The sequence below is a fragment of the Rhincodon typus genome, chromosome 26 (assembly GCF_021869965.1).
Source record: "Rhincodon typus isolate 14 chromosome 26, sRhiTyp1.1, whole genome shotgun sequence".
Taxonomy (NCBI): domain Eukaryota; kingdom Metazoa; phylum Chordata; class Chondrichthyes; order Orectolobiformes; family Rhincodontidae; genus Rhincodon; species Rhincodon typus.
Window position 1 is genome coordinate 712,404 of NC_063357.1, and position 12,327 is coordinate 724,730.

At 42.8% G+C, this 12,327-nt stretch overlaps 1 protein-coding gene across 1 annotated transcript in view; it reads left to right on the forward strand.

The window, feature by feature from the left end:
• Nucleotides 1–12,327, forward strand: part of ncor1 (nuclear receptor corepressor 1) — a 375,214-nt gene that overhangs the window by 333,190 nt on the left and 29,697 nt on the right. The window contains exons 30-31 of the mRNA XM_048612313.1: nt 1,008–1,151; nt 1,974–2,048. Coding sequence (XP_048468270.1) covers nt 1,008–1,151; nt 1,974–2,048 — 219 coding nt within the window. The remainder of the gene's footprint in view (nt 1–1,007; nt 1,152–1,973; nt 2,049–12,327) is intronic.

Genomic DNA, 12,327 nt, shown 5'->3' on the forward strand with positions numbered 1-12,327 from the left:
GCAGAGGAAGGTAAACAAGAAGATTAGGTGATATACATTGTTAATCATAACTCTGTGAGCCAGTGTGCCCATTAGATTTAAAATGTTTGTCTGCTCTTACAAAATAAATCAAGCAAAGGTTCCAGATAATAGTACAAGGAGCATTAGAAATTAGTAGCAGTAATCTGTGAACAAAAACAAAGTTGCTGGAAAAGCTCAGCAGGTCTAGCAGCATCTGTGAAGGAAAAAACAGAGTTAATGTTTCGTGTCACCGGACCCAAAACGTTAACTCTTTTTTTCCTTCACAGATGCTGCCAGATCTGCTGAGCTTTTAAAGCAACTTTGTTTTTGTTCCTGATTTACAGCATCCACCATTCTTTTGGTTTTTATTTAGCTGTAATCTATGCTTTGTTGTAATTGTAACAGAAGGATCATTGATTATTATGTTACCTTTTTGATTCTGCTACAATTGCTTCCAACTCTTTTACGTGCCATTCGGAGATATTCAAACCTGGACAGTCTTTGATTTGAGCTTCTGAATGTCGTATGACCACCCAAATAACAAAGGTGCATCTGTGTATGAGTGAATCCTTTGCTGATTTCAGACTGATATTCATGAATTCCAGTGCCTAGCACAGGCACCAGTGTTATATAATGTACACTCTACTCTGCTTTGTTTTGACGGCTTGTTATATGGTTATCCTCTTAAACAATGACCTGCCATTGTATGCTAATTATTAATGGAAAGAAATTGTAACAAATTGATCAATTTGGTGTGAGGATTTGACAGTTTTGTATACGCTGTAGAAAACAAGTTAAACTTGTGTCTAATCACACTATTAAAGCTGAATCTCACTGATTTGCTTAGTGTCAGGAGTTGATGTATGCATGCAGTTTGTCCCTGCCTTATGGAGCAATGATGGCTTCAGTTAGGAGAACAGGCTTTCACTTCACTTCTGTGTCTGTGTCCAAGATGCTATGAATCTGTTAAGACTAATGGTGATGAATGTTTTCCTTATCACACATAGGCCTGGGAAATCCCCAGAACGAAGCCACATTTCATCAGAACCATATGAGCCCATCTCACCTCCCCAAGTTCCTGCCAATCTGGAGAAGCAAGAGAGTGTAGTGCAACCTCCTCAGCGAAGGGAGGCAGAGCCTGCTGAACAGAGGTAGGTGAGAGTGTGGAGATCAGGCGTTCCAGCCTGTCTAATCCTTTCCTTGCAGCCACAAAATTTCACCAGAAAAATGTGTTCTGCCTGGGGTTTATGATCAGATTAGAGTGTGAATTTTACATGCTAACCAATCTATTGTGAGTTTCATGGACTGATTGAAGTTTTACTGTATTTGTGAAACACGCAATTTCAAAATTAAATTTTCAGTTAATACTTTGATTTTTGTCTCTTATTTTTCACTACATTTCCATTTGTCTTGCAGTCTCAAAATTTACATTTGTCTCTTACGCTTTTTGTGTTTGATCTGCATCTGTTTTATTCTGCCCACTTACTTTGTAACAAGACCCAATCACTGCATTTTTATTGCTTGCTTTCCCACTGGCATGCTCAGTTACTGCTTGCGCTCATTGGTTCTCTGTCTCTTTCCAAGTTGCAGTATTGTATTGGATTAGCTGTTCATATTTTCGGATTGGTATTAGAATTAAGTTTCTCCAGTAATCTTAAGCAAAGGCAAGTCAGATTTTGTGAAATTGTTAAGATAGAGAAGTAATAGCGCAGATGTTCTGCAGCAGTTTCTGCATCTGCATTGCCTGGTATGGGGGCAAATCTTTGATGCAACATATGATAATTGAAACTCCTTTACACTTTCTGAGGGCAGAGGTCAAGATAATTTACAAATTGTAAACATTCATAAAACACTAAACTTGACTTTGAAGACTTTCAATTGTTACCATGCCTTGTTTCTTGATAGTAGTATGTGCAGTTGACCATAGTGTCTTCTGTGTGTTATTTTGACCTCTCACATTTGCCCTCCTGCAGGCTGCCCCCAAGTAATGAATGGCTCCCGATGCCTTTGCTTGTCCGAAGAGGTCGTGCCCCAGATTCTGCTACAAGGTACTGACTGAACATAAATACTTAAGAAATAAGAGCAGGAGTAGGCCATCCGACCCCTCAAGCCTGCTCCGCCATTCAATGAGATCATGACTGATCTGATTGTGGCCTCAACTCTCCTCCCTGCCCCTGCGTAGCCCCTGACTCTCCTGTAGATTTAAAAAAATCTGTCTAATTTAGCTTCGAATATATGCAGTGACCTGGCCTCCAATTCTCGCTGGGATGAAGAATTCCAAATTTTGACAACCCTTTGAAAGAAGAAGTCACCATCTCCATTTTAAATGGTAAATCTCTTATTTGGAAACTATGCCCCATAGTTCTAGATTCCCCATGAGAAGACATCCCAACTGGGAACTATTACTTATGTGCAGTAGAGCCTTAAAATTGTTACGGTGGTATTGCAGTGATGGATTCAGATTGTCTGCAAGTGCTAATTTTCACATTGCACATCAGTTAAGAGCCATTCTTCCTGTTTGGAACTTCTGGACCTAGGAAATTGGCCTAGAAAACCTCTCAATTCTAACAACCTGCAAAGAAAAAGTCTAAGAAGAGTACGAACGAATGGATCTACCCAGCGTCGACCTAGGCACCAGATCTGGAAAATCAAATCTGGCTCAGTTGGTAATGTTCCTTACTAATATCTGGGGCTTATGCCAAGTTAGCTGTTCCACAGACAAGTCAAGCAACAACCCAACAGTCCTACTGAGAAAATCATGCTTGCAGCCGTTGTCCCAGTCACCTCCATCACCATGACGCAACAATGTTAGAAAGAAATTTCATTTGCATCTCCTGTGAGAACGGCATAATTCAGAACACATACTAGCCTAATTAAAGATTTTAGATGTGGGACTGGTCGATCTACAAAGACATCATAAGTCAGATAATGCAGTAGGCATAATTTACAAAAACAATTTCCTTTGATTCCTAGCATGATGGCACGCAAGTCAGCTATTATCGGCATTTTATCATTGCAGATCCTTTTTACTGTAAGTTCTTTTTGTTTGCAAGGTTCCTTTTTGTGCTATGGGTCTAAGCAGCATTTTTCCACAAACCTGATGTACTAGGTGAGCTGTAGAAAAGGCCTTAGGTACAATCACTCATTTCTGTCACTAGATGCTGCTGTTGTCTCCTGGTGGAACGTGGATCTGAGCCTGTCGCTCTTGGACTTCTCGCTGTCCATTTTCATGCAAACTATGCATGGCTTTTGTTTGAAAGTTATGCCAGATTGTTTAAACTACCCCATCAAAGACGAAAGTTTCTTTATATTCATTCGATTGGGTCCTTTTATTATCTTGAGCACCTCAATCTTGGAAATGCAAAGATGTCGTGCTACGGTTGTGAAATTGCTGTCATAATTTAACCCTTTATACCATGTATTGTCCTAATTAATTTGCACTGCATCCTTCCATGGTCATAATGTTTTCTCTGAGGTGCAGGGCCTTTATTTTTACTTTGGTGATTTTATGACAAAGCTTATCATTTCCCTTTGTTACTTTCATTACTTTCCTAAAGTCTTGTTTCTTGATTTTGTTTGATTTTCTGTTTAATTTATTTGATCTCAATTTATAATTATTCGAAGCCTCATTTTAATTTTTCTAGTTAACTTTTGATTGTCCACTTTGCTTCCGTGGAAGTATACCTTGTCTACACCTTAATTGTCTCCTTATTGAATGATACCAATGACTCCTTTCTTATGTTTCTCTCTTTAACGGAGCTGGTTCTTTTTTTTATCATGATGATTAGTTTCTTTATCCCCTTTCAGGAGCAATTTTTTATCTGTCAGGTATCTTAACTGTAACTTGTTGCCTGTACTTTTCAATTTTATTATCATATTTACCCGTGTTCTGGTTGCTCCAGAATCCTTCAATTTTCTACTTGCTGCAAATCATTTCCCAGAATTAGATCCAGTGCTGTTCATTGTTGGATGAAGACACATGAATCCAGCTTTCTTTCTGCCATTTACATAACTCTTTGTGCTTGGTGTTCCATTATTCCAACCTATCTCATTTTCTACCTTCTCTCTACTGTCTCATGGTTTCTATAGGGTAACTCAAGTCAAATGAATAACACAGTTGACCACTCCACCATCCCTTTCCTGTGTCATGTACTGAAATGCAATATTTCATTCATGTTCTGACTCTGTCCCTTATGCATATTTTGTAACTGGGAATGGTCAGCTTCCCACTGTACCCCTAGTCCCAGTCACATCTGTTAATGCTATTATAATTTCCATCACTGTTGCATATCTAGTTTTATTCAGACTTCAGGACAGACATCTGTGTTAGTGTAATTGAACAGGCTTTTTTGGCATCTGCAGAAACTGAATTCTGTCTTCAAGAAGCATTATCCTGAGGAACAGAACTCCAGTTAGGGCCGTTCCCACAGATCACCATTGTGTTTAAAAATACTTCAGCAATTCAGAATCTATATTTAGATATCCAACCATAAAACAGACTTGCTTTCTGCAGCAAAACTACTCAACGTGTTATTATTGTTCCAGCTTTCAGCAGTTTATTATCACCCGTGCAATAGCTTCCACATCCTTTTCTATTCTTTGTGTATTTTTGCTATATCACATTCACTGAAAAAGATTTCTCATGTGTCACCACTACATCTTTTACCAGTCTCCTTAAATCTCTGTGTTGTTGTTACAGACTCTTCTGCCACTGGAAATAAGTTTTTGTTTATTTACGTGACCAACGTCATGTGCCTTTGAGCACCTCCAGTAGATCTTCTGTTAACTTTTTCTGCTGAAGGAGAACAATTACAGCTGCCCTTCCTTTCTGTACAATTGAAGTCTTTCGTCCCTGTTACCATTCGAGTTGATCTTCTCGGCAGCCACTCCTAATACCCCTGACGTCTTTCTGAAAATGTATTGATCTGAATTAGATACAGTGTTCCAGCAAGGGATATAACTGGCATTTTATAAAGCTTTAGTATAATTTTTGTACTTTGTACTGTCATCATTGACAGTCCCTTGTGTTAGGGATGAGCCCTCCTTATGGCTGTCTGGCTTTAAAGGTATCAATGTGGGTGTGATTTCATATATGGTTTGTAAGTGCTAACTTAGCCTCAAGTGCTGCCACAATGAAGGTCTCACTTGTCCAGTATAGAGGGTGGCGGACTTTTTGCTTGAGCATCTGCCCTTTCTTTGCATTTCTCATAATTCTGTCTGGTGGAACAGTGATCAGAAGGTCTTGACACTATTTTTGGTGAGGGATTGTAATTTTGGTTGTGATTGGGCACCTGCTTCCCAAGTACAGATTTTTTTTTTATTATTCATTCATGGGAGAAGAACATTGCTGCCTGGGCCAGCATTTATTGCGCATCCCTAATTGCCTAAAGGGCAGTTAAGAGCCAACCACATTGCTGTGCTGTTCCAGAGTCACATGTAGGCCCAACAAGGTAAGGATGGAATTTCCTACCCAAAAGGCCATTAGTGAAAATGATGGATTTTTTTCTGACAATCGACAATGGATTCATGGTCATTAGACTCTTAATTCCACATTTTCTTTGAATGATAATTGCACCATCTGCCGTGACAGGATTCAAATCCAGGACTGCAGAACGTTACCCGAGTCCCTGGATTAACTGTGCAGCAATAATACCACCAGGCTGTCACTTTAATGGAGCAGACTTTCATGGAGGCTTTGAAATTGTCTTCAAGACATTTGCTTTGCACCATGTGAACAGGCTTCCTGTCATAGTTCTGAGTAAAACACTGGTTTTGGTATCACCATGAATCTCAATTCAAGCTCAAAAAACCACCCACAATTTGAAGCAGGAATTGACGGATCTGGAAGGCTTGGAAATTGAACTTCTTGTTAACGTGCATAATTAATATATTTTTCAAAGACAGAAAAAAGAGCTCTATGGACCCTCAAGGCATTGATCAATACCAATAAGATCAGAAGGTGGTAAAGCTCTCAACAAAGATATAGACAGCATCAATACCTACTGGAAAGAACACATTGTAACATTAGTCCATTTGAACTCCCCAGTTGTCACTCACCTGCTGAAGAACCTCCCATAACAGACAATAGACCTAATTCTCAATGGAATCATAATTGCTATCAACTACACAGAATTGAACAAAGCTTCTGGGGACAGGCATACTGAAGAGATATGCTGATCTCATGGACACCAGCTTTATTTGTGAAACTCTGACAGAATGAAATTTCAAGTGACCTTCGGGAGATCACAGCCTTCAAGAAGGGAGCAAGTTGAACTGTGGCAACTGCAGGGAAGTGGCATTGCAATCATCTGCTAACAAAGTCATAGCTAGTTGTTAATAACCTCTTGCCAACCGGAGAGGAGGCCCTTCCAAAGTTCCAGTGTGGCTTCTGTCCCACCGGAGGAACCAGTAAGAATGTTTAAAGTTTTGGCAAAGATCTGTAGCTCGGGTTGTGGATGAGGTTGTTGACTTGCTCGCCGAGCTGGTTTGTTTTTGTTCAGACGTTTTGTCACCATGCTAGGTGACATAATCAATGGATCCTCCGATGAAGTGATGTTATTCTACTCCGCTTGGAATTTATACTGTCCAGTCCGTTATGGTGTGTACTGTCATTTCCGGTTTTCATCTGTATGGGTTTGTATGTGGGATCCAATTCTATGTGTTTGTTGATTGAAGTATGGGTGGAGTACCATGCCCCTAGGAATTCCGGTGCACGTCTATGTTTGGCTTGGGCTACTATAGTTACCTTATCCTAGTTAACTAAGAGCACTAGGAATCATGGTGTCCCACAAGCCCACAGCCACTCGACGACAACTGTGACCAGGTAACCATCATAGCCCAAGCCAAACATAGGCATGCACGGGAATTCCTGGACGCATCGTTCTCCACCCATGCTTCAATCTAACAAACCTATAGAATTGGACCCCATACACAAACCCATACGGATCAAAACTGGAAATGACACTACTCACCATTATGGACCGGACAGTATAAACTCCCAGCGGAGTAGAATAACATCGCTTCATTGGAGGCTCCACTGATGATGTCACCTAGTATGGTGGCGAAACATCTGAACAAAAACAAGCCGGCTTAGCGAGCATGTCAACAACCTCACCAGTAAGAATCATTCAGTAATAAAGTAATGGTCACATTTACTTTTTGTTAACAACCTTCTCAGCTTGACCTGCTACCTTCAAAGATTTCTGTGCATCCAGTCCCAAATCTGTTTCTGTAGTCCCTTTAAAATTGTGTCATGAAGTCCATGTTGTTTTGCCTCATTCTTCCTATGTAAATGTATCATTTCAAATATCTGTTAAATTTTGATATCTGCCTATGTCTTCCTGAATTTTGTTATTCTCTGCTTCATTGTTTAGTGTATTGTACACTTCGTACACTGCAGACTTTGAAATTGTCTTATACTCCAAGGTCAGATTATTGTGTATCAAAACAAAGACAGTGGATCAAATACATACACTTGACTCCAGAAACAACCATTCATCAGCATTTTCTGTTATCGCTATTGCAATCCCTTTCATCTTATGAGCTTTAAATTTGCTAACAAGTCTACTATGATGTGAGACAACAAGGTGTGGAGCTGGATGAACACAACAGGCCAAGCAGCATCAGAGGAGCAGGAAAGCTGACGTTTCAGGCCGAGATCCTCCTTCAGAAATGGGGGAGGGGAAGGGGGTTCTGAGATAAATAGAGAGAGAGGGGGAGGCGGATAGAAGATGGATACAGGAGAAAATAGGTGGAGAGGAAACAGACAGGTCAAAGAGGTGGGGATGGAGCCAGTAAAGGCAAGTGCAGGTGGGGAGTTAGGGAGGAGATAGGTCAGTCCAGGGAGGATGGACAGGTCAAGGGGGTGGGATGAGGCTAGTAGGTAGGATATGGGGGTGGGGCTTGAGGTGGGAGGAGGGCATAGGTGGGAAGAAGGACAAGTTAGGGAGGCGGGGACAAGCTGGGCTGGTTTTGGGATGCGGTAGGGGGAGGGGAGATTTTGAAGCTTGTGAAGTCCCTCCCTCTACTGACCCCTTCTCCCGCCTCCAACACACCCCCTCATCCTGGACACCACCCCAAGGCCTCCTACCCTCCCTCGACCTCTTCATCTCCAACTGCTGTCGTGACATCAATTGCCTCAACCTCTCCACCCCTCTCACCCACTCCAACCTCTTCCCCCGCAGAACGTGCAGCCCTCTGTTCCCTCCGCTCCAATCCCAACCCCACCATAAAACCCGCGGACAAGGGAGGCACAGTTGTAGTATAGCTCACTGACCTCTACATCGCCGAGGCCAGATGCCATCTGTCCTACCCCCTTGATCATGACCCCACCCCCGACCATCAAACCATCCACAACCTCATCACTGCGGGTGACCTCCCACCTACAGCCTCCAACTCATCGTTCCCAACCCCGCAGTGCCCGCTTCTATCTCCTTCCCAAAATCCACAAACCTGACTGCCCTGGTCGACCCATTGTCTCCACCTGCTCCTGCCCCACCGAACTTATCTCCACCTATCTCGACTCCATTTTCTCCCCCTTGGTCCAGGAACTCCCTACCTACGTCCGTGACACCACCCACGCCCTCCACCTCCTCCAAAACTTCCAATTCCCTGATCCCCAACACCTCATCTTTACCATGGACATCCAGTCCCGATACACCTGCATTCCCCATACAGATGGCCTAAAGGCCCTCCGCTTCTTCCTGTCCCACAGGCCCGACCAGTCCCCCTCCACTGACACCCTCATCCGCTTAGCCTAACTCGTCCTCACCCTCAACAACTTCTCTTTCAATTCCTCCCACTTCCTGCAGACAAAGGGGGTGGCCATGGGTACCCACGTGGGTCAAAGCTATGCCTGCCTCTTTGTAGGTTACGTGGAACAATCCCTCTTCCCTAGCTACACTGGCCCTAAACCCCACCTCTTCCTCCCTTACGTCGATGACTGTATCGGCGCCGCCTCGTGCTCCCACGAGGAGCTCGAACAGTTCATCCACTTCACCAACAACTTCCACCCCAACCTTAAGTTCACCTGGACCATCTCTGATACTTCTCTCTCCTTCCTGGACCTCTCTGTTTCCATCTCTGGCAACCACCTGGAAACCGATATCCATTTGAAGCTCACTGACTCCCACAGCTACCTAGAATACACCTCCTCCCACCCACCTTCCTGCAAAAATGCCATCCCCCTATTCCCAGTTCCTTTGCCTCCATCGCATCTGCTCCCAGGATGAGGCATTCCACTCCCCAACATCTCAGATGTCCTCGTTTTTCAAGGACCATAACTTCCCCCCCCTCAGTGGTCGAGAATGCCCTCGACCATGTCTCCTGCATTTCCCGCAACTCATCCCTCACACCCCGTCCTCGCAATAACAACCAAAACAGAATCCCCCTCGTCATCACGTATCACCCCACCAACCTCCGGATCCAACGCATCATCCTCCGACACTTCCGCCATCTGCAATCCGACCCCACCACCAAAGACGTGTTTCCCTCCCCACCCTTATCTGCTTTCGGGAGGGACCACTCTCTCCGTGACTCCCTTGTCCGCTCCAGCCCCACCACACCCAGCACTTTTCCCTGCAACCGCAGGAAGTGGTACACCTGCCCTTACACCTCCCTCCTCACCCCCATCCCAGGCCCCAAGAAGACTTTCCACATCAAGCAGATGTTTACCTGCACATCTGCTAATGTGTATACTGTATCCGCTGTTCCCGTTGTGGCGGCCTCTACATCGGGGAAACCAAGCGGAGGCTTGGGGACTGCTTTGTGGAACACCTACGCTCAGTTCGCACTAAACAACTGCACCTCCCAGTCGTGAACCATTTCAACTCCCCCTCCCATTCCTCAGACGACATGTCCATCCTGGGCCTCCTGCAGTGCCACCCGAAGGTTGCAGGAACAGCACCTCATATTCCACTTGGGAACCCTGTAGCCCAATGGTATCAATGTGGACTTCACAAGCTTCAAAATCTCCCCTCCCCCTACCGCATCCCAAAACCAGCCCAGCTTGTCCCCGCCTCCCTAACCTGTCCTTCCTCCCACCTATCCCCTCGTCCCACCTCAAGCCGCACCCCCATCTCCTACCGACTAACCTCATCCCGCCCCCTTGACCTGTCTGTCCTCCCTGGACTGACCTATCCCCTCCCTAACTCCCCACCTACACTCACCTTTATTGGCTCCATCCCCGCCTCTTTGACCTGTCTGTCTCCTCTCCACCTATCTTCTCCTCTATCCATCTTCTATCCGCCTCCCCCCCACCTCCCTATTTATTTCAGAACCCCCTTCCCTTTCCCCATTTCTGAAGAAGGGTCCAGACCTGAAACGTCAGCCTTCCTGCTCCTATGATGCTGCTTGGCCTGCTGTGTTCATCCAGCTCTACACCTTGTTATCTCAGATTCGCTAGCATCTGCAGTTCCTACTATCTCTACTATGATGTGCTTTGTCAAGTGTTTTATTTCAGGAAAATATATACAGCATCAGCCATACTGTTTACATCAACCCTTCTCAATTACTGAGAATGATGAATACATCTGCGCTGATTTTCATTTATTACGTATATTTCTTCAAATGCTGATTCATTTTATCCCACATTAATGTCTCTAAAATGTTCCTCAAAAGCAGGGTTAGGGTGACTGGATGCATTTGCTGAGTTTATCCTTCTCCCCATTGTTAATTGTAATATTTGCAGTCTTCTGCACCTTCCAGGCTATCCAAAAAGGATTGGAAGATTGTGACTGGATCCTCCTCCATTTCCCAATTTGGTGCCATTCACAAATTTAGAAATTGTGTTTTAATTCCACAGCCCAAATCGTTGGTGTAACTTGCAAACAGCTGTGGTTTTAGTACTACTGCCTTCTGCCACTCCGAACATTAACCCTTCATTCCTGTTCTTTGGCATTTGTTTTGAACACGTAGTTTATTCAATATATTTCTTTTTTCATTTTAATCTCCTTGCTCATCTAATCATTCACAGTCATGTCTACCTGTTCTATCTCCCTCGTAATTACCAAAGCAAAATAATTTAATATTTATGCCATCTCTCTATCATTACTCATAATTCTGTTTATCCCTATTGATGTCACAGTTCTTTACCTGTGAAACATTTTACTGTTTTGTTTTATGTTCCTTGATTTAACTTCATTATTTCTCTTTCTTTGATTGACTTCTTCTAATCTCCTTGCACTTTCCCTTATCCTACAGTCCTTTGCTGTTTATGTACTTAATGCATGCCTCCTTCCTAATTCTTGATTGTTCATTTATGTTTTTCTTTATCTGTGGAATCTCACTGGTGTTTACTTTGTTCTTTCTTTCCTTTTAACAGAATGTATTCTTCCTGCACTGTTTAAAAACGCTGTTTCAAATATTTTCCATTGGTCTACATCATTGTTTGCCAATATCATTCCTCGCTTTATTTTCCTAAGTTGTATTCTCAGTCTGTTTAAGATCAGCTTTTCTCCAATCTATTAACTTGGTTTTCATCAAACTTCTGCCCCATCATCATCATAAAGTGTATTATAGTCACTATTTTCTAAATGTTACTTAACCACACTGGTAGTTTTTACAAGTTCTAATATTAATCTTTTCCTTGTTGGGCTCTTTACATATTGGGTTAGAAATGGGCTGTGTGCACATTACCCCTACATCTATCTCATCTCTTCAGTTAATGTTAGGGTAGCTGAACTCCTCTGTGCTTACTCTATTTCTTTTTAACTTAATTCCCTAATTTCTTTGCATATTTGTTCCTCCACCTCTCTTCCACTGAGATGTTTGTAGACTGTTTGGTCTAATTAATTCTTTATTGAATATCTCTCATGGAAATAGATGCAAAGTATTCACTAGGTATCTCAGCCCATACCCTCTACTTCCAAAACATCTTTTCAGTTCCTAATCTACCCAAACCTTTCTTTTTTCACTATTGATGTGTTTAGAAAAGGCTTTACAGAAGCCTTTTATGTTAGTTACTTCCGTTATACTCACTCTTTGTATACTCTTTTTAGATTTGCTATGAACTTCTTACATTCGGTTTAGTTCTCGATTGTATTTTTAACCTCTCCATTTTCTTATTTTAGCCTCTATATCTTTATATATCCGTAAGCTCTAGCTTGGGATACCCTCACTTTCTCCCTTTTAGGAAGCTCTCTGCTTCAAACCTGAGCCATCTCATCTTTGAAGATCTCTCATTAGTCAATTACTGATGACTCCATCTCCGACTATATCTTTTGCACTAGAACCTTGTGCCTGGTTGTAAAGATGTTTCCATTCATTTTAACATGTACAGAGCCAAAAAACGTTGTTGAGTCAATGTGGTCTCATTTCATGATCTTCCTA